This window comes from Eptesicus fuscus, chromosome 6 (genome assembly GCF_027574615.1).
Source record: "Eptesicus fuscus isolate TK198812 chromosome 6, DD_ASM_mEF_20220401, whole genome shotgun sequence".
NCBI lineage: Eukaryota > Metazoa > Chordata > Mammalia > Chiroptera > Vespertilionidae > Eptesicus > Eptesicus fuscus.
In genome coordinates, this window is record NC_072478.1 from 100216304 (window position 1) to 100241513 (window position 25210).

The window sequence follows — 25210 nt, forward strand, 5'->3', positions numbered from 1 at the left end:
GTCAAGGGCGGCTATCTGGGTGGAAACAGGGAAGCTCGGGGCTTGTCTTGAAGCTGCATCGGCACGGGAAGCACATGGTTTTCACTCAGACTGTTATTTGTGGCAGCTCGGGAGACGGGGATGGAAACCATTTAGAGTCCCGATCCCCCCCCTACACACACACACACACACACACACACACACACACACACACATATATGCAAGCACCTTCCTCTCCCTCCCCCACTGCTCCTCCCAACCACTGCTGCCTGTTGCCACCGATACCCACGTGCATGAAATGTGTTAGTCAGGACAGCAGGTCTGAGACTGCACTTAGCACGTCCCTCCGAAAGGGCGGCTCGGGAGCCAGGGCGGCAGGTAGGCCTCTCCGCCCAGGTGTGCCCCCTTCCAGGTCTCTGCAGCCACTTCGGGAAAGTGGCTCTGCAAGGAGGCGATCCCTGAGTATTTCCCCACAAGTGTTCTGTGGTTTTAATTCAGATGGCAGGCGCTCTCCTATTTAGGCTCGGGCTGTCTGCTTGTGGCCTCGCTATTTGGAATCTGAGAGAGATTTTTTTTTCTCCAGGCGGACAGGGTTCTTTCTGGCCAGTCCACACAATCCCTGTTGCGCTCTTAGCTCTGTGTCAAGCTGAGCTACGTGATTTGCATCCTTTATCTTATTTAATGTCGCAACCCCCCAGTGAGTTTAGAGTGTTTTAACATTCCCATTTTACAGAGAGGGAAACTGAGAGTCTGAGAGATTGAAAAACAAAGAGCAAAATTTTCGCAGAGCCTCAGGGCCAGGTCTGCCTGGTTCCAAAGCTTCTCTAACCACCATGCTCTCTTATTTCCACAAAAGTATATTTTACCCACAGGGCACCTGAAATGGAGTCTAGCCTCAGAAGACAGCATTCTTTTGGGGGTATTTTTACTGTAAAAGGCGAAAAGTATTGTAGTTAGGAGTCCCCAAGTTCAAAGCCCAGCTCTACCGCTACTGACAGAATGACTTTGGTCAAGTCACTCGATCTCTCTTTCTCATGGTTTCTTCAGCTAAAAATTGGTGTAATGAAAGCATCTGTTCTCGAGATATTGTATTAAGTGATTAATATATTTAAGTTGGACCATGTCAAATTACTGATATTTTACCATGTTTGATCTACAAAAAACCTGAAAATTTTGTCTAAATATCTAACGTTCTTAGAACAGCGTCTAGACATAGTAAGCACTTACATTGGTGTTGGTGTCATTCTTATGGAAAATTGCATTGAGGGTTATCAGCGTCTGGGTATATATAGTAGGTGCCCGATGATTGCTGGTGAATTTAGGAGTTGAGTGAAAACTGGGATGTCCAGGAACGCACGTGCGGTGGTCTGGGCTAAGGAGGCGCCCTCCCCTCGGGGCTGAGCAGAAGACAGGCAGGGAGCATATGGGCTCGCGGATAGATTCCAGACTCCTCCTGGCATCGCCTGGCAGAAAGTGGGGAAGCTCTCAGCAGGATGCCCTGACCCATGGACGCAGCCTTCTGAAGCAGTCTCTGTCCTCTGGCCTTGAAGAAGTGAAGAAAAACTTCAAAGTGGAGGAGCTGGGAGGTTAAGTCTTGTGCTTTGCATGTGTGTTGCTTTTATACAGTTGGCAGTCATGAGAAAAGCCCTCCGCTCAGCCCGTTCCTCTGCTGCTGGTGTTTTTCTTGCTTAGACCCCTGCAGAGGGCAGGGAAAGAGCCGGGTTAGTGCTGGGTCCCTGGGAACAGAAGGACAAATGGCAGAAGTCAGATGTGATGGAGCAGGGGCAGTGCTTCCCCAAGAGCGGCAGGCGGCACACGCACACTATGACTTTGTGTGGCGTGTGGGCAAACTTGATTTCAACGTGTCTATTTCAACGCATCACTAAACCTTGTCGCTAAAACATCAAGCTTTTCATTTCACAGACATCATTTGGGGAGGAGGCTAAGTGGATTAACATTTTCTGAATCGGGGGGTGATTTTAAAATGTGCTAAGGAAAGAGCATCAGTGGACATCAGATTGAGTGAAAAGAATGAACCTGGCCCATGATGACTGAGGTTAGGGAAACACTGATGGGGCAGGGGGGTTGAGATACGTCTGCATAGTCCTGGCTCTGGCACAGAGTAACTGTGTGAGAGTGGACAAGTTACTTAATTTCTCTAAGCCTCAGTTTTCTCATCTGTAAAGTGGGAATAATAATTCCCGCCTCAAAGGTGATTTTTTTTGGCAGGGGTGAGGTGGGGTGGGGAGGGGGGTGATTAAATGAGAAATGCCTTAAAAGCTGGTAGTAACTGAGAGCCTGGCACAGAATCAGAATTTAGTAGATATTGTTTATTACTATTACCATTATTATCCTTAGCCTGGTACACTGTAAGACCTCAATTAATTGCATTTTTATAAACCCGAATGGTCAAGCCATTCTTTCATTCCATAATTATTTCTTGGATACTAGTGTGTCCTAAACCTGATACTGGTTCCTGGGACAAATTCATAATGGGGGGGCGGGGGTGGTGAAGACTCAGTCTCACCCCTCCCGGTGCTCATGGCTCAAAGTTTGGGGGAGGGGAAGGTAGGATGATCGGTAAATCATTACCCTGTAAAGCCATAAATGCTGTCAGAGGTGAGGGTATAAAATATCCCAGCGTGCATTGAGGAGGAAATCAGCCCAGAAGAACCCCATTAAACTACATGGTCTCACCAGGCCAGTGTGGCTCAGTGGTTGAGCATCGATCTATGAACCAGGAGGTCACAGTTTGATTCACAGTCGGGGCACATGCCCAGGTTGTGAGCTCCATCCCCAGTGTGGACCATGCAGTAAAAATAAAAATAAATTAAGAAAAAAAAGAAAACACATGATCTAGAAACAGCTCCATCCAATTGCCACGTGTAACTACTGAGCACTAAAACATGTTCAGCATGACTGAAGAACTGAATTTTCCACTTGATTTCATTGTAATTAATTGAAGTTTTAAAACTGAAGCAATATAAAATATTTTTCTGTTTAACACGCCGTTATTGTTTTGGCAATACTGCATTTCCCTTGAACCACTGAAAATACGAACCAAATTTGGACAGGAGGTCATGGTTCAATTCCTGGTTGGAGTAAATGCCCTTGTTTTAGGCTTGATCCCCAGTAGGGGACGTGCAGGAGGCAGCCAACCAATGATTCTCTCCCATCATTGATGTGTCAATCTCTCTATCCTTTTCCCTGCCTCTCTCTGAAATCACTAAAAACACATTTTAAAGTAAAAATAGAAAAACATACTATTAAATTCATTTTTTTCTTATTTAATGTGATTAGTAGAAGTTTTCGAGTCACATATGGTATGCTCATGTTGTAGTTCTGTTGGACCAGAAGCTGAATGTAAATGACAGTCCGAGTTGAAAGGTATAGGCGTTCGAAGGAGTAACCACGTCTGGTTACCTTGGGCAGTTCTTTCTGACAGACCTGCAGCGGATCCTAGGATCTGAGGGCCCCGCCTACTTCGAAGGCCTTTCCTGGGCTGCGGAAGATTTGGTCCTCACTCTGGGAACTTGCAGAGTTGCCAGATTTAACAAATTTCAGAAAAAAATAAATCTGGCAACCCTTGGCGTTAGGCACATTGCAGAAGTGCAGTGAGCCTCATTCTCTTCATTCGTAAAATCGGGACGATAAAATACCTACCTCAGGAGTGTCTTATGTTACATTAACGATTAAATCAAATCAGAGAAGACCAGGAGGGGTTATATTTATTTATCTGTTTTAAGTATTTTTTTATTGATTTCAGAGAGGAAAGGAAAGGGGAGAGAGATAGAAACATCAATGATGACAGAGAATCATTGATCGGCTGCCTCCTGCACGCCCCCCACTGGGATCGAGCCTGCAACCCAGGCATGTGCCCTGGTGGGGAATCAAACCCTGACCTCCTGGTTCATAGGTCAACACTCAACCGCTGAGCCACACTGGCCGGGCAGGAGGGGATATATTTAGAAACTTCAGCCTAAAAGAGCTGAGTAATGTAAATTACTTGACAAATGTGTTCATCTTTCTGGAGCTCCGAACACGCAGGTCTGAGGGAATCTGTACCCCAGGCTGGTGTTAAAGACACCGCCCCCCAACTACAGGTGAATCGGGGTGCACCTGGATTTCGGTCTTCCACAGAATTAGGTGGGGTTGGGGAGCATGAGCCAAAGGGAGGAGGGAGGTTCATTATGAACCATGTCGTATATTTCTGCTGTCACTGAATGCTTTGTATAAGCCAAAAATGCCACAGCTGTTACAACGCAGCTACCTGTTAAGAGAAATGCGAACCTTTAGCAGGAAAGAAATGTGTGGGACTTGAGTTTCGCATAAAACCCCTGAAATTAGCTCTATTAAGTAAATTGTCACAAACCCAAAATAAGTCTAATTGTGTCATTTATCTAATTGCAGATGAAAATGTGGTTCTTTTTTTAATGGCTACAGGTGACCTGCGTTTCAAAAAGAAAGTATCCTTTCTTTCCCCGCCCCAGATTCTCTCTCTCTCAGTAAAAAGTTGTCCATGTTGATATTAGCATATCAGAGGACTAGGACTATGTATTTCTGGGAATTTCATTTCCTACTACATGATAAGGCCCTGAGAGATAGAACTAATTTTTTTTAACATGCGGCTCCTTTCCAACAGAATCCAGTTTAAAGTGTTTCAGGTTAGACCTGTGAAATCCACTTAACTAAAAACCGTTTAAGAGAAAGATCAAGCTCAATTTGCTAATACAAGATTTTTGATTTCTGAGTTTTAAAAAAATCCCTGAGCGAACCATGTCAAGAATTAAAAATTGAAAAGAACACCGTCAGCCTCCCCACGTGCCTAATTTGGCTCCGCTGAACAAATGATCAAGTTGAGATGAGAATTATATACAGGATTTGCTCAACATCCTTATTTCTTCAACTCATTTCTCACTCCTGAAAAATTACCAAGTTCCCGTGCAGGAGGGAGCGCATCTATATCGACCATGGCGCCGTTGGTCCAGGTAGAAATAGAAAAATGGTGATTTCAGATTCTAGTTGTGAATGAACTTCTGCAGAAGAAGTAATATATCATAGAAACCCGATCTGATGAATTTGGGATCTGAAAGGATCAGAATGCCTCCTTTGTTGACTAATTTATTAACAGGTCATTTTTGCTCATGCCCTTACCTTGCAAATCATAATAATTAAAATTTTAAGTGGGTGAGAGGAGAAGCTTTCTCTGTGGTCCCTCATTTTCTCATTAATAAGGCGTCGCATTGCCTGTAGGTTTCAGAATTCTCTGTCCTTCCTTAGGGAGGTGGGAGAGGTCAATAGAGAGAAAACCACAGAGTCAAGAGACCAAGGTTCAATCCTGCTCAGCCAGTCATTGGTTGTCAAGACCTTGGGCAAGGCATTTCACCTAAGCAGGGCTCAAGGTCATCTCTGCCCAGCAAAGGTCTGGACCCACATGACCTTTGAGCCCATCTTGACTGTGGTTCTGCCATTCTGATGCGATGCAGGAAGGAAGCCACGAAGCTTTCGGGTTTATGCATATGAGGGAGAATACATCCCCAGTCTTCACTAGTGTTAGAGTTGAGCTGACAGCTGTCCTGCTATGAGCTGGGAAGGTGCAATGCTCAGGTGTTAGGTGTCACATGGCTCAGGTTCAAATCCCACCTCTATCATTTTCCAGCTGCACGTCACTTCAGCTCTCAGCCTCAATTTCTTCATCTGTCAAATGGGAAAATAATATACACATATCATAACTTTGGTGCCTGGCACACACTAAGGACTCAGTAAAAGTTAGCCATGATCGCCATTGTGGTAATGACACAATGACCCATGACCCAGCAGAAAGTGAGACACATTTCTTCAGTGCCTCCTGTGTGTCTAATATGCCCAGACCCCTGCTTCCTGTATACACACAACACTCTATAAGATCAGTGTGACCACCCTTCTCCCCATCTATATATATAAAAGCCTAAGCGACCATTTGACCATTCAACCATTCGACCGTTCGACCGGTAGCTATGATGCGCAATGACCACCAGGGGGCATACACTCCAACCGGTAGGTTAGCTTGCTGCTGGGGCCCTTTCAGCCCTGAATCTGGTTCACCTGCACCAGATTCCCTTTCAATGTGCACAAATCCATGCACCGGGTCACTAGTAGAGATATAATTATTGAGCAAGACTATGTAGCTGGGAGCCTGTGCTGGCTTCTCTAACCAGTTACCCGCCCTGTCAGTTTGAGCCAATTTCCCAGCACCTCTCCACCTCCATTCTCTCATCTGTGAAATGGAAGGAATAATAGTGCCAACTTCTAGGTTTATTGGAAAGGAGAAATAAGGGAATGCTTATAAAGTGCTGGGTACCAAGCATGACACTGAGCCAGCACTTTGCAAAATGTTAGCTTCTATTCTAGCTAAGGACCGTGGTGCTCAGGGAGGTAAATTGGTTTGCACAGGGTCCTCTGCTTCTACGTAGTCATATGGAGATTCAGACCCTGATGGGGATGGATCTGTTATATCTCAGGGACCCCAGATGGGGAGCTGGCTCTTCCTTCACCCCATTCCTGAGGCCTCCCTGCCTCTGCTGCGGGTCTCAGGTTGCCTGGTTGTGGGGTCCAGAGTTCAATCAGAAGGCTCCCTAGTTTATGGGGGAGCTGCTGGGGACTCGGGAAGGGAAATGAATCCAGACTCTCCTCTGGTTGGCTGCAGCCTAGGGAAGGAAGAAATGTGCCCCAGGAACGGAGTGTGGCCCTTTTCCACCGGGGAGTTCTCCCTCTTTGTTCCAGTGACATGGCACCTCTACCGATCGATGTGACATCTTATCCTCTGCAACGCTCACCATGTCTGCTTCCTGGGGTTCCGGGGGCCGCATGCAACCTGCATCGCCATTCCTTTGTGGTTGGGGCTCTTTCAGACTAGCCCCCCTTTCCCAGGGCTGCTGGTTGTTTTCTGAAAGAAAGGCAGAGATTGTTTGGGTTGTCAGCACTGAATGACAAGCTCCGGAGGGGGGTGGAGAAAGGTGCGCTGAGGTGTCTGTATACGGATCGTGGCAATGTGTTTTGCTATCACAAAAGCTCTTAAAAATCCCAGACCATGATTTATTTGCTGAATAAAGCCTACCGATATTATCATTCTCTAAAGGTATTTTGATCACATGGGTCCTTTCTCGGAGAAAGAAAGGCTTTTATTTTATTTCTTTCCTGGGAAAAGCAGCAACAGGAACAGGGTGAATGATACCCTGTGTGGCGAAAGGCTCCAAGCATGTGTTTGGTGCCTGAGAATGAGCTGGCTAAGGGGACAATGGGACATGGGACCATCACGGCCAGGCCTCCAGGGTGCAGTCGGAGAGACCCGGCACAGGGACAGAAAGTGGCTGTGAGCGCGTGTCTATCTTGCGTATTGATCTGCCTGGCGATGCTGAGAGCAGGGGCCCTTGTTAGAGGTCACTGAGCTCACCAGCCATCACGCACCCAGCGTCCGCAGTTGCCACCTGCAGTGCATCCGCGAGGATGACGGGGGCAGGGATGACACCAGCCTGGGGCTCCTTACATCCTGAAGCTGCATGGAGCCCCAGTTTTTTCTCTCCAAACACAGGAATTGATTAATTCCGTACCGCTCCCCACTCGCTGTACCGTCCTGAGCCTGTCACAAGAATAGATTAATGTGCTGGTCCCTCCATGTGGCTTCTTCTTGTCTCTAGAATACACTGTTCCCTGGTCCCAGGGCTGCCGCGTGCAACTGTCACCTTGTCCTCGTGGCGCCCGGGAAGGAGGGACAGAAAGCCTCCATGCATTCGCAAGGGACCGGAACGTGGGTGACACAGACAGCACCCCGACGATGACCATTTGAGCACCGTGGCTGGAGGACAAGGGAGTGCAGGGAGAGGTGTGAAGGCAGGTACATTTCTGCAGAGCCCCTCTCTCGCCCGGCGGTCCTGCCAGGATTCTGGCATCACCTCGGAGTCCTCCTTCCCCTGCTGTGTGATTCCTGCACCGCAAGCTTCACAACCATTTGGGGAGATGCGAGCTGGATGTTGGACACAGACACGTCGGGTGCCAGAGCACTCTTGGGAGATGGGTACGCGTGCCCCATTGCTCGCAAGGGCTTTGTGGGTGTAACGTCAGCACTTTGAAATTTCACTCCATTTAATGTATAATAATACAGTGGGAGGGAAATCAGACATCACGTCACCAAGGCAGTTTGAAAGGGATTTTTTTAAAACTCCTTTAAGACTTACGGCATTTCCAAGAACGTCATCCCTCCTGGATTTCTTTGCGTCTCTTCCTTTGAGCAGGTGTCGCCATTGACAGCATCCCTAAGAAGGATGCTGTGAATACATTGCAGGGGGCCCCTCCTCTGTGAGGAAGGAGCACCCCAAAGACACCAAACATAGTGTCCCTCGGCCTGATTGTGAATTATTGAAGTTGCCTAACGTGTAATTTCTATTGACAATGGCGATTCCTTTCAGTTAAGCAGCAAATGGGGCGTATTTATAGAGGACTGGTGACTGCTTACAAAGGGAGGTGTCTGTCCCTGAGTGAGCCTTGGCAGTATTCAGTAAGTGATGCTGTCACCACCTGTCCTGTCAGTGTTGACCGCAGGAGAGCGTGGGGTTGGTGGCTCTCACTCTGCAGTTACCAGAGTCTACTAGTAAGTCTGAATCCCAGATCTCCCATTTCCTTGGGCAAGTCCCTTAACCTCCCTAAGCCTCGATTTCCTTTTTAGAAGATGTAGATTTCATTACCACCTCGCTGGGCTGGAATGGAAATAAGTGAGCTTTCATCCTCTTTAGAATCCTCAGTGCCGTCCCTTCTGACTCGGGTAGAAGCCACTAACTCCACTCCACCCTCGAATGTTCTTCCCCAGTTGTCAGCATGAATTACTTTCTCATGTCTCTCAGGTTTGGGCTGAGATGTCACCTATCACAGATGCCATCTTTGGCCAGCCCTCATTTAAACAAAAGAACTTTTAATTCCGTCCCCCCACAACCTGGTATTCCCTAACCCCATACTCTTTACTTTTCACTTACGTGTTTTGTTTCTCTGTCTCCCACTAGAATGTGAACTTGTTAGCAGCTTTATTCTGGGTGCCTAGGACACACCTAACACACAATAGGTGCTCAATAAATATTTGCTGAATGATAAAAAAAAAACAACAAATAAATGATACAATTAACCTAATGAACCCAACACCTGGCACCTTGTCAAAATAAATGTTAATTGTCTCCATGTCATTGAGTAGGTTCATTTGCATGTGTTAATTTTCACGACTGTTTGCAGAAGTGCCGCTGTTTGCAGGTGGCCTGTGCAAGTTGAGGGTTAGCACTCCTGCACTTGAGCTCTGATTATTCCACAGTGGTTCTCTTCGCTAGGCAGTGGCACTTTTGCAATTGGCTACATTTCCCAGGGGAGCCTGGCATTGTTGACTAAATTAGCTGACTCAGGAGCTGGGAGACCCAGCCCTGACCTTTCCCATCATCCTACCTGGTCTCTGAAGGGACTTTGACATCCTCTCTGAGGCCCTTGTGAGCCTGACCACGCTGAACCCCTGGACTCAGCAGGCGTGGCTTCCCCTTTCCACTCTTAAACCCTGCTTGACTAAGCTTCCATTTTCAAACGGAAAGCCCAGTCTCTTCCTCGGGTTAGGTACGGACAAGCCTGACCTTTAAAGACACCCCAGCAGACACAGAGCACCCGGGGCCCCCATGTTTGCCTCTGTGATAAGCAGGGGCCGAGCAGCTCTCTGGGAAGCATGGCTGACGTATTGATTGGCTCCTTTGTCAGGGTGATCCTCTGCCAGCCAATGAGCATGGGAGATTCTAAGTGGCACTCAGCAGGGCCCACGCGTACTAATTACTATTTCAGACACCCCTGTTCCAAGCTGCCACTCTCCAAGGCCTATCTATAATCTCCTATCCTGTGGTTGCTGGGGAATTCTGTTACCTGTAACTATCCCTTCTCCCTTCCTTCTGCGTGGGCTTCTTCTGAGTATGTCTTTTAGAGTCCATCTGGCACACACAAAATATAAAAATAACAACTACAACAGGAAAAACACACACACAAGCAACTTCCATAAGAAAATATCCCCTAACTCCAGGTAGGTCTGTGTCTCATTCCTGCTGCCGTCGGGGTCTGTGTGGGGTCTGTTCGTGATCCGTCCATCCTGCCTTGGTTCGCTTTCGGCACTCGATGGAAGTCCTCTCCACTTAGCCAGAGGGAAACTCTCAGAGTCTGGCTGCCTCTTGTGTTTTCTGTGGCTGCCTTCCCAGCTGCCACCTGGATTACACGAGCTTCCACTGGGAGCCTTTCCCTGTTCCATCCTTGCTGACCCACGGAGCCCCATTGTTCTGTCCGAGGGTCCCGCTGGAGCGGAGCCTGTCACATCGTGATAAATTGTGCATTTTGGCTGCCGGCGGGGGTGAGAAACGTTAGGGAGAGGGCCTCCCAAATTCATTTCACTTCCGACCCTCAGATGGTCCAAGCAAGACCTTTTGGGGTGAGCTGCTGGAGCACCTGGGGGAGTGGGAGAGGGGACCACCCGCTGCATCCAGGATGTCTTATTCTGTAGCATGCAAATTGATGAGGTCACTGTTCACCCACAATCTTCAGATGAAGAAGCAGTAACTCTGGCTCCTCTGAGGCCCTTAGCTTTCTAAATTGGATTCTGAGAGTGGATCACAGTTGGAAATATCATGACATCATGTTTAAAGAGCTATTTTGTTGTTGTTGTTTATAAAACCAAATGTAGTGGCCCTCAATGTGTCCTAACTCTTCCTGGCTGGGTTTTAGAAAGGATCCTCACGCTATAAATAAACAACTTCAAGGAAGGCACAGCGACCTGATGTATGAAAATGGAATTTCTAACTTTCCCTAAAACCGAATGAGTCTGTCTAGTCTCAGGTGTGCTGCTATAACAAAGAACCCCACACTCTCAGTGGCTTGCAACAGTAGCAGCTTATATCTTCACTCATTCTGTGTTCTATGACTGGTCAGCCATGGCTCTGAGCCACATTATTGTCATTCAAGACCCGGGCTGATGGTGTGGAAGAGGAAAAGAGGTGGGCAAAGTATGTGCCACCTGGTCACAGCCCACATCTGAGTTCAACAAGGTGAGAAAATAGAACCTCCTTCAGGAAGGGGTGCTGAGTAGAGAAAGTGGTCATTCACTAATCACAGTGAGATTTCCTAAATTGCAAGAAAGAGATTGTGTTTGCTGAGATCCTACTGCAAACCAGAATTTGTCACCAGACCACTGTGACACCTGCCACTGTAACCCTCCTTGGATTCCAAAATGCCCCTGTGATCAAACTTCACAGGCACCCGTTTCCTGGCCAGTGAAAGGGGGATTATGGTAGTACATCCCTCAAATGTCAGCCATGAGTCCTAAGATAATGTCCACAGGAAGTCTCCTCCAGTGCTGGCCACAGAAGGGCTTCAAGGACGGGCCACCAGCATTAACAAACTAATAATCAAAATAGCTTCTCTTCGCAGACTTGTCCTTATCGCTGCCAGCACTATCTCATCCCATCCTTTCCACCTCTGTGTTAGGTTTATTTTATTTATGAGAACATGATGACCTACAATCTAGCCCCTCCATCTTCCCCCGTGGGCATCACCTGTTCTGATAAACACTATGAAATGCCTTCCATGTGTAGGGCACTTGGCGAGACCTGCCAGGGGACAGATGCTTAGCCCCCACTGTCCCCAAGCAGCCATTATTCCACCTGTAAAGGGAAACCTTTACAAAAGGGAACGGGGGAGTTTGACCGCTGGTTCTCAGCCCCAGCCCCAGAGCAGACCAGTAGCTGAGTAAGAAACAGAGTTCTCATTAGTCAGGAGACTCATTTACTTCACAGCTCCCCTGGGTCTTTATCCTGAGGACACAGCAGCCCATCCCCACCATTGTCTTAAGAAAGAGAGAAGGAAGAGCTGATCCAGAAAAGAAAATGTGTAAACAAAAGCCTATTTCAGACCCTGCTCCCCTCCCCCCCAAAAAAGAAACAAGACAAGGTGGTTATACCCCTCCTATAATTCTCACTTATTTACTTAACATTCAATGGAACAACAGAAAATATGCCCAAACTTGAGTCTCATTTTTGTGGCGTTGCCTCTGCTGGGAGGACCGAGCTGAGCTCGGCAGATTTCGCTTCTCCATCTCACTTTCTGATCTTTTCTTTGCGCTTCTGGGAGTTGTCTGAGAAGTTACTTGCATTCTCTGACCCTAACCCTTCTCACCCCATCTATAGTTTTCTTGTTTTCAAAATACTTTAGAGAGAGAGAGAGAGAGACGCTGTGCAACCCAAAATGAAAAGGGAGGACAGGCGTCTTTGAAAACAGAGAGCACAGTTCCCAGAATGCCCTGTTCCCACGCAGGCGGATTGGGGTGCCCTTCGCTCGCTGTGCCCCCAGAGCGAGCGCGGCAGTGTGTTCTACGTGGGGTGGCAAGACAGAGTCCCGCCAGAGGGGAGCAGTTTGGACAAGAGGGGGCCCTGGGGATGATGTCATCGTTGCCTGGTGGAGCCACCTCTTCCTTTTACAGACGTGACAAGCAACGCTTGGGTAGGCCTGAGCCCCAGGACCTGCTACACCGGCCCGTGTCTGTCTCAAAGCACAGAAACCCTCCACAGAGCCACATCTCCCAGGCGCCCTGAGCTGATAGCCCAATCACAACATTTTTTAAACCATTTTAAAATAGCTAATTCTTCGGTGCCCTTCGCCTTGTGATTACAAATCAGAAGCTGTCATTACCTAGAAGCAACCATGATTCGATCCCACTGCCTGGCCTCTGCGCAGTGAGAATATGTCAGGATTCCAGGCAGTAGGATCTGGTCTCCTCAAGTAAGCGCCCTCCGTATAACGGATACACTGCAGAGGAAAATTAGGTGCTGCCTGGACGGGAAGTGTGAGTAAATGTCACTTATTGGTATTTATCGTCTCGGAGAGTTGCAGCGGCGGGCCTTGCACTTCAGAGTAATGTCTGGAAACAGCACCCGGGTCCGCGTTGGGACCGCGTGGGTGAAAGAAGCCGCCATACACCCGGGGACACCTTGCCACCTTATCTGCGGCCATCAATCTGAGCTGTATTGTTGGAAGATGGGTTTTTAACCTTAATGGGATGCAGCCCGACTTGAAGTGGTGGCAGGCCTGCAGAATTAATTGCTGTGTGAACAGTTTCCTAAGCATTGTTAATTGTGTTTCCTGCGGTTAATTGTTTCTCCCGTCCCTGCATCATCCCTGTCACCGGCCCTTTCTCTCCCGCAGCGCTGGACACATAGCAACAGCGTCAGCCCGTGTCCAGGTTGAAATGCCAGACGGACGCGGTGCGATTATTGTCTGAATGGAAAATGTGTGGGGAAATGAACTCCTTATTGATTTGCAAATGAAGCATTTCTGAGACGGGCCTTGGAAAGAACGCAGGTTGTTTAATCGCAGGCAGTCAAACAAAGCCCCTAGAAGCCACAGAGATTGGGGGGGGGTTGAGTTTGCTAATCTAATTGGGAAGTGGGGAGTTGGGACAGACAGAGGGACGAGGAAGACCGGAGGAAGCTTGGGCTTGGCGGTTTGGGGTGCACGTTGAAGTAGAGCAGGACGTGTGGAGATGTGCTTGTCTCCTGAGCAAAGAGAAGAGGCTGTGCCTCAGACCTGTCTCATTCACTGTGGGCAAGTGTATGGGCTGCTGTTGTTGAGGGTTTGTTTGTTTGTTTGTTTGTTTGTTTTGGGCAGGGTGGAGGGGAGAGGAGGAATTGTGATGTTTTCAGAAAAGGGCCCCATGCCGCCACCACACCCAAGCTTTTCCCACGATGGGCTGGAAAGTATTCACTTACCATGAATAGGATGGAAAGGAACCCTATTTTTAAAGTTTGGAATAATAGTTGGGGGTGGGCTGGTCCCATCTCAGAAGCCTCGTCTTGCAACTGACATTTTGAGTCATTTGAGGGACCTCCTGGTCAGCGCCCCTGGGCCCCCAGTCTAACAGCAGCTGCATCCAGAGTGTGGGAAAGCCGGGTGTGACCAGCAGCGCCCTGCACAGCGCTTCCAAAGGGGCATCTCCCCTCCGAGGTGGCGCCACTTGGGAGGTCTGGGCTGTTTTCTCCTCCCTCCTCTGCCCTCCACGGGCCCCTCTCCACCTGGGGCTGTGAACAGCAGCAGAGAGGAGACCTAATGCCCAGAACTGTGCTCTCTGTATTAGCTGTTCCCTGGGCCTGGGGCAGGCTACATTTGAACTGCAGCTTCCTTGATAGGCCATGGCTTGGAGAGGACACCTGGCCCTCCCCCTTGGCATTTGCATTGCTGAATTATCTGTTCATATTCTCATGGCTTTGTCTCTCCCGCAGCAATGCATCTGCTCGGACTCAATTGGCAACTCCAGCCAGCAGATGGACACACCTTTAACAATGGGATCAGGACCGGCCTACCAGGAAACGATGATGTGGCAACGATGCCATCTGGAGGCAAAGGTGAGGTTACAGCTGCCGCTGGCCCTCTCGAGGTCACAGGAACACTCAGCGCTCCCACCAGCTGGTTAATCCAAATCTGGGAAGATATGCAAAAAGAGAGAAAAGGGGAAAGGGGGGGGGGGGCGGGAAAAGGAGGGAGCATCGCCTTTCCGAGGTGCCCCCGTTCAGAGCTGTTTGCTGTTCCTGTCTGTTGGCTGTGTTTGGCCGCAGCCGCTGGAGCTGGCTCGGCGCCTGCTTGGAACAATGTGCATACCTGTGCTATCTGCAGCCACGGCAGGCTCTGCAGCGCCTGGAAAGCATCCCGAGGCCTGGGCGCAGAGCGGCAGCCGGGCGGCAGCGGGAGAAAGTCCTTCCTGATGGAGAAAGCCCAGCGGAGGGAGCCCTCTCCTGGGGAGGGAGATGCCTCCCCAGGGAGGAAGCCCCAACAGGCACAGCCTAACGGACTCAGGCTCAGAGCAGTTGGGCTTTAGGGGAGAATGAGGAGTTGTGACAATTGGGGAGCAAAGCCTCTCCACTAAGAACAGTGACGGGGACAATGGGAATGCTTACTAAAGCAATCAGGCAACGGTATTCTTGCAGGGAAAGAAAGGTGCTAGCCAGGTGCTAAGATGAAGCGGAAGCAGAACCATGGGCAGCTACGGACCTGTGGGACAGACGAAAACTATTATTCTTGCACCATCTTTTCTCTCTTTATTTTATTTTATTTTTTTTTTTTTGAGTTGTGGAGCCTTTTATTGCCAACTAAAGTAGAAGGACTATACTGTGCAACGTGGGTAGAAATGGACTATACCAGGAGATTTGTTATATTCTAACACAGATCACTTACAAATGCAATGTATTCAAAAGCTTCCACCTTTAAAAAAGTAAAAAGACTCCAGCAGCCAGTGGCATCGTTCGACTGGCTGAATCCGGAGGAAATCACAGACGGGAGGGTTTCTCCAGACACAGAAATTCTCACTCTGCCTCAGCACACGTAGGCAGCGCACCCCCACGTTTCTTAAAATACCGCACAGGGACATTTCAAAGATGGGAACGGAACTAACGTTCATTGGGCTCCTGTTGGGTGCCAGGCTTAGCATTGCGTAACTTGAGCAGCTCTAAAGGGAGGAGAGATTATCTCGGAGAAACTGAGGCCCAGGAGGTTTGAGAAACTTGCCCCGCATCAGATAAGTAGACAAGTACAAACGTGGACTCGGGTCTGTGCCCTGGGAATCTGTGGGCAAGCTTGCTGGAGTTTTCCTTAAATCAGCCGTTTCCCGCAGAGAAGATTTCAGAATTCATCCTCCCTTACAGGTGTGCTTTCGTTAGCATCCCGAGATGCTAACGTTGCTGGAATTTTTCTCCCCGGCGCTGTCCTAATGCTTGGAGTGTGACTTTTGGTCTTCTTATCCAGTCTTTAATAACTGCTCTACTCATCTATCCTAATCATAACCCTAAATTACCTTTAAGTAAGCATGAACAAGTTTTGTCCGAGGATGAAATTATATGCTTTCCATTATCAGGTAACTAACACGGCACCTAAAGATGAAAAGTAGACTTGGTCTTGACCGATCAGGTCCTGCCGTCACTGACCAGAAAGCTCCAAGCTACGTGTGTTGGCCTCGGATTCCATCTCTTCACCTCCGAGACTTGAGACCTCCTGCAATTTTGGTTTCTTTAAGACAGTGGTTTTCAGTTTTGCCCACCAGGGGAGACTTGGCCATGTCTGAAGACCTTTTTTTTTTTTTTTTTTTTAATCCTCATCTGCGGATATTTTTCCATTGATTTTTAGAGAGAGGGAAACACATCAATTGGTTGCCTCCTGCACGTGCCGGGGCCAGGGAGGAGCCTGCAACTAAGGTACATGCCCTTGATCAGAATTGAACCCAGGATCCTTCAGTCAGCAGGCTGACACTGTATCCATTGATCCAGACCGGCTAGTGCTGAAGACTTTCTTTGATAGTCACTGGCATCCATTGGGTAGAGGCTGAGATGCCGTTGAACATCCTACAATACACAAGACAGCCCCCTCCCATCCAAAATGGCAACCAGCATGCTCCTTGAGAAATCCGGGTTTGGGGGGTCTCTCTTATATTTTACCCATGAGTGTCCTTGGATCTACCTGTTAGCACCCTGTCCTTTGGGAAGAATGCAGAATACTTATTTGAAAGTGAATAGGCATAGTCTATCCTCAGGCACAGAAATGTCTATTAAATGTGTATACATTCTGACATCATAGACAAAGTCTTTTCACATATTGTCCTTCATAAAAGGGGCCCCCTGATAGGCACTGAATTCTGTGAGTTAAGATCAGCCACTCCGCCCGTTTGTGATTAAGCCTGAGCCTCCCCCACCAGCTCAGGCAGGCACCTCCCACAGAGAGTGTGTCCTACCTGAGGGGATGGTGTCTCCAAATGACCAATGAGGAAACACTTCCCATGGGAAGACTGGAATTTTTCCCCTCAGAGGCAACAGGCTTCTGAAAATGTTGTGTGATTCGTGTAACATTACCAGTTCAGCTATTTCCAAATGAGTTATGAGACAGGTGAAAATGGTTGCCAAGTCATTGTCCAATAAATTTTGTCAGTAGGACTCTTATGAAAAGGGGTGAGAATTTAAAATTGCTTCCAGTTGATGTAAAACTCTGAGCATCTCGTTTCTGAACACCAAAACAGTCCTCTGCTGATGACTGAAGATATCAGATCCCTTCTTCAACTTGCTGTAAAGTTTGGTTTTATAAAACAATTAGACAGGCCCTAGCCAGTTTGGCTCAATGGATAGAACATTGGCCTGAGAACTGAAGGGTTCTGGGCATGGACCTCGGTTGTAGGCCCAACCCGGTCGGGGTATGTGCGGGAGGCAACCAATCGATGTGTCTCCCTCACATCAATGTTTCTCTCTGTGTATCTCTTCCCCTCCCTTCCACTCTCTCTAAAAAATCAGTAGAAAAATATCCTCCGGTGTGGATTTAAAATATATGTTTTTTTAAAAATGATAAAATAAAACAATTAGGTTTTCCTTTTTTTACACGCGGCTAGCTCTTTTAGAGAAAGTGACCTGAGGTTTGAATTTCTTCCCTCAGTGACCTCCCTCACTCCCACTCCCCAATTCTATACATTTAGCTCACCCGAATCAATGCCAATGGACTGCTTTTCCAGTGTTTCAAAGAGACAATCAGGAACTATTGGCAATAAGTTAATTAAATAACACCCCCTCCATTTTGGGTGGTGTACAACAATCCATCCCTCTGCTAATGTTTTCACCAGAACACACCACACATGGCCAGGGAGGTTAATCTTATTAAGCAATTACTGAGTAAGGATCCAGCAGCAGCAAATTGAAATGTAAGCAAAACACGGACATGTGAGTCCCATCTACGATGGCACGTCGATAGAGATTTCATTACCTGGTCTTTAGGAGTGTTTACATTTCTCAGATTTGGAAAGAAATCTAATAGACAGCGCAGCCTACACACTCTGATATGTTAGTGGAAACAAAGCACTTGATTAATTAGTCAGGAGAGTGTGTTCTTTGGCCTTCGTCTTCCCGTTTCCATTTGTTGTTGCTCATGGCTTATTTTCACTCCATTCTCTCTTTCAATTAAACCTCCACGGGGTTGGTTGTTGGGTTTCAGATCAAGAAAAGGGAGCCCACGCACTGCCAGAATCACTCACCATCTCGCGTGTATTTCTATGTTAAGAGGAATGAACTCATACGTCTTCATTACGCGAGCTTGGAGCACGTTTTCTATAGGGCTGGGATTAGAGAAGCCTTGAGAACAAAGATTCAATACAGTGTTCTGACCTGGTCAGATAACATAAGGGAATCCAGTTTGATTGGCTGGGCCCAGTGGCAACGTGCACAAGAGCTTTTAAAGGGCACATCATAGGTAGCCAATTTGCTCATTGGTCTTAAGAAAGAATAAGCTCCCAAGTAGGATTTCATGGACCATGCTGAAAACCTATCACTCACTTTAAATGTAAGGTGTTCTTTATATGAGAGGTCAGCAAACTGCATCTTGTGGACCAAATCTGACCAGCTGCCTGCTTTTGCAAATAAGGTTTTATTGGAGCACAGCCATGTCCACTCATTGCCTGGGGCTGCTTTTGTATCACAGTGATGCAGTGAAGTAGTTGCAACAGAGACTAGAATGAGGCCCACAAAGCCTAAAAGTACTTACCATATGGCCTTTTTCAGGAAAAGTTTGCTGACTGCTCTATAGCATTTGCAAACCCATTTCTACTTTTCTTGGTCTTACCTGGAACGACACAAATTAGAGGAGGCTATAATTGAGTTTTCTCTTCTTGACTAGAGTTGGGTATAATACAGTCTTGGTGACTTTGCACGAACAGGTCCTCTATCAATAGGACTCTGTTGTGGTGCAGCTGGATATAAACAGTAGCTTCGTCACTTGGCAGCTGCATGAATTTAAGCAGGTCATGTCCTCCCTCAGCCTCTGATCCCTCATCTGTGAAATGGCCCCCCCTCATGAGCACGCTGTCCAGCAGAAATGAGACAACTCTTGTAAAACACAGTTTGTGGGATCCAGAAATTAACAAGAGATCCGTGAATATTAGTTGTTGCCATTGACATCTTATAGCTGGTGCATTGAGCAAGCCTCTATGGGCTGCCACTTCTAATGAGGGGATGTGTTTTTTGTTTGTTTGTTTGTTTGTTTGTTTGTTTAAGATATTTTTATTGATTTTTAGAAAGAGAGGAAGGGAGAGAGAGAGAAACATCAATGTGAGCACCAAACATTGATCAGCTGCCTCCTGCCCACCCTGCACCGAGGATCAAAACCACAACCTGGGCCTGTGCCCTTACCAGGAATCGAACTGGCAGCCTTTTGGTGCGTGGGACGACCCCCAACCAATTGAGCCACACTGGCCAGGGCAACGTGCTCTATTTCCCAAAGGCAAAGTCTGCCTTCAGAATGTCATGATAGACAATCATGCCGCATCATCCTCTTTTTTTTTTTTTTTTTTTTTTTTTTTTTACCTTCTGAGTATTAGAACGAACCCAAATGAAGACTTCTTCTTTGCAGACGTTTGCTTGACGAGGTCCGTGGGAAGCAGGAGGGCCAGTGTGCTGGCCGGCCGCCGCAGCGTTTCCTGTCTGGCTGCAGCCTGAGTCCCATCGCTGCCAGCCTGTTTTAAGCCCCACCATTCTCAGTTTATAACTCGGCTGTAAACATTTATTTGTGCCTGGAGCACATTTCTTTCCTCCCCTTTGAAAAAAAATCAGAATTTCCAGATGGTATGCAAGTTGGAAGAAAAATGGCAAAGACTGTTATGCTGTTTAGAAACATGTTTTTCTACACTTGCCCTTTCAGCAGAAACTTCGTAATGATTTTTACTAGTTGGCTTAATGCACGGGACTAGGAGCCAGATTAGCAGGGAGGTTGGTGATTCTTCCTCTGGTTCTTGTCTGCCTCTCAGTGAACACAGCTCAGGGTTTGAAAATGATCACTTCCCTGCATGAGGCTTTTTCAAAGTCAGTGAGGTCCCCAGAAGGGCAAGGGGTCATTAGGTTGGAGCCAGTCATTACAATGGCGCGCATCTACTGGAAAATAGACCTATGAACCGACACAGCTCCCCTCGCTTTGGAGGCCATATTCTACCAATGTCACAGATGGGTACCCCTTATGTGTGTCACGTGGCTAGATTTAGCTTCCGATTGTCACCTGCAACTTCGTCCTAAGTTGCATAGTGTGTGTTATACCCAGCAGCATTGTGACTTGACGTGGGTATTAATCATGAGAGCCGGTTCCCTCCCCACCACAGTTGCCCTTGCTCGCCTTGGCACTCTTCTCTTTCGGGGTTGCCTTGCACACGCAGGGACCGGTGTCTGCTCTCTGCATGGATGCACACCTTGTTGTATCTTTGTACTCAGCCCAGGCCCGGGAATACAGTCAGCGTAGTGGTTAGATAGGTGAGATTCGGTATTAGTCAGACATGGCTGTCAGTCCCGGCTCTGCCACTTAAGAGCTGTGTAACCTGAAGCAGGTCATTTTACTTCTGTGGTCCTCTTATCTGAAAAAAATGGGGGAGGGTCACAAAGGTGTCAGGAGATTACATGGCAAACAGTAACCCCTCAATAAACGTTAGCTGCTGTAAATCATACTAGCGAACTGAACTAGAGTAATGCAGAAGCAAGACCCCCTGAACAGCCAGATGTATAAATATCTATTGACCATTTGTATGCCATAAGCATCTGTAGACGCAAGCAGTAGACCTCTTTTAATTAAATTCAAAATATCGTGGCAGTTAACTGCTTAACACTCTTAGGGACAAAGAGTTGGCCATTTTTACCTAAGGTGACAAACTGAGGTTTCCATAGATCTAAAGGCTACGTACTTTCATAACATCCTTCAGTGCTTAGTGCCCCAAGCACTGAAGGATTTTGTAAAAATCATTATTGCCACGTGATACCATGACTACCACCACGGGAGCAGTGACGCTCAGGATGGAAATCTGGCTGTGACAAATGGCCAGCCAGCGGCAGGGTGGAGGCCGCAGAAGAGCTAGAATCCAGGGCAGTGAGTTCATGTCCTTAGGAGAACCTTTCCGCCCATCTCTTGGTTAAACAGAACCCTCAGATGGTTGTCCTGATTCCCCAATAAATGAAAATGAGGTGTAATGACTGAAGCAATATTCTGAATTCAACTTTATTTGCAATAGATAAAAATATGTGAGGCAGAATAATCTGCAAGGCAGATTTATGCCAAGGTGCCTCCGGAGTTCGGTTAAGTTTAGGAAGTATGAAGATGAGGCGTCATTTCCCCGGTATGACGAGGAGTCCATTCCCGTTATCTCTTGTTTGGGGAATAGTCTCGCTGTTTCCATAAATGAATTATGGCAACGTTTTCTGAAATGATTAGCTCCTAATGTGGCTATGGAAGGCTGTCGATTTGCTCAACATCAGTCTTATTTAACTGGTTGGGATTTTAGGTACATGTTTCTGAAATAGGCAATAGCTTCCCATTTACACGGGCAATCTTCCGTGGAGCTATAGAGAGAGGTGGGCTCTGCTGTGAAATTGATCATTAGAGTGTTTGCTCCTAAAAACCCAGAAATCTCATCTTTAAGCTGGAGATGAACCAGCCAGAACGATCGTGTGTGAGGCATCTGCTTCTTAGGGCCAAGTGATCATCATCTCCACTTGTCACTTTGAGCTCACAGACAGAAAGAAAAGTTTGCCGCAGGAGCGGCAGCTCTGGGAGGTGTGGGCTGGCCTGCATCTGGCTTGCTCAGAACCCAGGGAGGGCGGCCAGACTTTCGGAGAGTAGCTGCCTCGTTCCTCCTCTCCTGAGGCTGCCAAGTCAAGCCCAGCCCGAATCCAGGGGACCCTGGATGAAGGATGATGGGAATATGACATAGACCCCATTGTTAATGTTGGCTAAAGATTACCTTGCACTATTGTAGATGCTCAATTAATATTTGTTGTATGAAAGTATGAATGAATGAATGACTCACCAACATTGCTTCGGATGGACATTCATGAATCATTGTTAAGTCAATGAAATCTGGCAATTCTTCACTAACACAGGCTGCACAGAGGTGGTACCTACCAGGAAGCAGCTAGAATACATTTCAACACCTGCAGTTTGGAGCAAATGAACTTGTGACTTTGTTTTCTGGGGCAATAGCACCTTAATTCAGGTGACAGGTCCCTCCCTGCCTGCAGACGTATTGACCACTCATTGTATATTGATTTTGGCGGCTCTGGAAAATGATGGCCTATTTCTTTAAGGCCAACCCCACCCCTTGGCCCTCTGTAGTGAATTATGCCTAGACTAGGCAGCCTATATTTTAAATTAGACCATTACAAATTGATCCTCCAAATGTGGGATCGTTACAGTGTTTTTAGGTAGCACAGCAACAGAATAGAAAGACGTAGCAGCACCTACAAGTCAGGTAGGACATGTATTACCCTAATTACTCCTCAGAAGGAGCCCACTATGCAGATGAGCAGGTAAACTCAGAGAGGACAGTGATTAGCCTGAAGGCACACAGCTCAGAAGTGTCAGCGCTGGGATTCAAGCCCAGGGCTGACCATGGCTGTGCCACACCGCCTTCTGAGGTCTCAGACATTCTCAGTGGGAGGATGTCCTTCCTGGAGGTAAAGGTAGAAAACTCAGGACTTCGCTTCCTGTCCCTCAATGGCAGCCTTTTAGGGACCAGCCGTGTTTGTGGTCCTAGGACAGCTGGCACAGGTCAGGAGTGGGTCAGTTTGTGGGAGGGTGGTAGCTGGGCCTCGGCTGCTGCCCTTGACCTTAGAGGCAGCCCAAACCTTCACTCCTGGACACCAGCCCAGGGGCTGGACCTCCAGGGACAGTCACTGAAAAGGTTCCCGACACTCTGGTGGCAGCAATTGGCAAAACTACCTTTTTTATGTCTTTTGAGGCAGTATGTACAAAATAGGTCTTTTTTTCTCATTGTTTTTAAAATTACAGAGGTTATACAACTCATTGTAAAGATTTTTTAGAAATATATAGAAAAGGTCTTTTCTCCTTTACTATAAAGAATATTAGTGTAACAATTGGGAAATTTGAATAAAGTCTGTAAATTAGACAAAGCATTGTATCAATGTTAATTTTCTGGCTTTTATAAGGATACTGGAGGCCCGGTGCATGAAATTCGTGCACTGGTGGGGGGTCCCTCAGCCAAGCCTGCCCCCTCTCACAGACTGGGAGCCCTCAGGAGATGTCCTACTGACGGGAAGCAGGCCTAAGCTGCAGTCTGGCCTTCCTCTGCGAGAGGTGACTGGGCTGATCAGGGGAAGGCGCCAGCCCCATCACCCTGCTGCTGCTGCCACTGTCACAGCCACCAAGGTGTTTTCATCAACATGGACTCCAGTCCCTTCACCATGAAAAAATGACAACTTTCTTTAGGCACTTTCAAGCTGTGTCTTTCATAGGATATGGCATTTCTTTCTTTCTTTTTTATCCTCACCTGAGGATATGTTTCCATTGATTTTTAGAGAGCTTGGAAGAGAGAGGGAAATACAGAGAGAAACATCAATGCGAGAGGGACACTTCGATTGGTTGCCTCCTGCATGAGCCCTGACTTGGGGCCTGGCCAGGGAGGAGCCTGCAACCTAGGTACATGCCCTTTATCAGAATCGAACCCAGACCCTGCGATCGGCAGGCCGAGGCTCTATCCACTGAGCCAAACTGGCTAGGGCAGGATATGACATTTCTTAGCCCCTCCAGCAGCAGACATTAGTTTTTCCTCCAGGAGTGTGGTGGAAAAACCCTAGATCACCTTCTTGGATTCTTATTACTCAAGTTACCAAGAACACTGTGAGAGGCAGCTTACAGGGAGCTTAGCCAATGAGCCTTCAGAAAAGGTGTTTCCTCTGCAGCTCATGCACAGAGGACCCCCTGCATTGTGTCCACAGGGCTTCTGTCCACTGGGCTGGGGGCATGGCCCAAGCCACACTGCAGGGGGCTGCCAGGGGCACGCCCCCGGCCCAGCGGCCCGGTTCTGTCAGCTGGGTTTCTGTCCGCTGGGCTGGGGGCATGTCCCACGCCGCATGGCGGTGGCTCAGAGCTCACCCCCGGCCCAGCAGCTCAGCATTAGGTCAGCAGCCCTTCCTCCCTCTGTGGCCTGGGCGTGGGACGCTAGCGTCGTCACCATGGTGACGACACCAGCATCCAGCCCTGGCGCTATAGGCGCCACCATGTTTATAGCGGAGTGATGGTTAATTTGCATATTACTATTTTATTAGATAGGATGGTGGTTCTGAAAATGAATGTCCTTGCTTTTAGAAAAAAATACATAGAAGTATTTAGAGGTAAAGGAGTATCTTGTCTGTAACTTATTCTCAAAGTCTCTGAAAAAATGTGCATCTATATATACCAGGTGTCCCAAAAATGTATACACACTTTGAATAATTATTAATTCCAATGGGTTAAATCTGAAAAGAAAGAGCCATCAATTGAGCCATCAGCTGTTAAGTGTGTATACATTTTGGGGGGATACCCTATATACTAGTATATACGAGACAGAACTTGATAGCGCAAATGTATATAACGTCTATGCAATCTGGGTAAAGGATATGCAGGAATTCTTTGGACATTTTTTGAAATTTTTCTGTATTTCTCAAAGGAGAATTTTATGTATAAAACCATATATGTGTGAAAAGTAAAAACCCCTCTTGGCCAAAACACGGTTCTGTTGCACATCTGGAAAATTTAGTTTGAAAGCAGTCATCAGTTTTTAACAGTAACGATAGCTTATGTTAAATGAATCGAGTTTTTTAAAAGTGAAGTCACCTTCCTCCCTCCTGTCAACACCCCCCCCCACACACACACACACACACACATACACATATACACCCTTGGTAGCATATGCCCAGAGATGACCCTCCTGGCTCACTCTGTAGACAGCAGTAGACTTACAGTGGATGCCATTTACAATATCTTTGGGTCCAAACCACTCTTATGCAGATAAGGGCACTGAGACCTTGAAAGCTAGACCTGCCTGAACTGGCCAGCTGCTCAGTGGCAGGGAGTTCAACCAGATAGTGTATTTAGACCCCTGTTCCTTCCACAAAAGGTTCAAAGTCATTGAGCAACGGGATTAGGACCCTTGACTTTCGGTTCTTGATCTAAACACCTTTTTGCTGTACTCCAACTCTCCTGGTTTGTGTATTTATTTATAAGATTTTACACAAAAGATAGCTAAGAGTTTACTCATGATTTTTCAAAAGGATCCACAAGGAAGTTTCCTTTAAATGGTAAATATTCCCATAGAACTTTCAAAAGGTAGTTGTGTGTGTGTGTGTGTGTGTGTATTTAAGTCAGTTTACTTGCA

At 47.4% G+C, this 25210-nt stretch overlaps 1 protein-coding gene across 6 annotated transcripts in view; it reads left to right on the plus strand.

Moving 5' to 3' along the window:
• Positions 1 to 25210, plus strand: part of TENM2 (teneurin transmembrane protein 2) — an 885668-nt gene that overhangs the window by 683575 nt on the left and 176883 nt on the right. For 4 of the 6 annotated variants that reach the window (XM_054718128.1, XM_054718129.1, XM_054718130.1 and 1 more), the window contains 2 exons: positions 14289 to 14416; positions 18705 to 18708. In XM_054718128.1, the coding sequence (XP_054574103.1) occupies positions 14289 to 14416; positions 18705 to 18708 (132 nt within the window). The remainder of the gene's footprint in view (positions 1 to 14288; positions 14417 to 18704; positions 18709 to 25210) is intronic. The other 2 variants (XM_054718127.1, XM_008147639.3) reach the window with 1 other exon arrangement.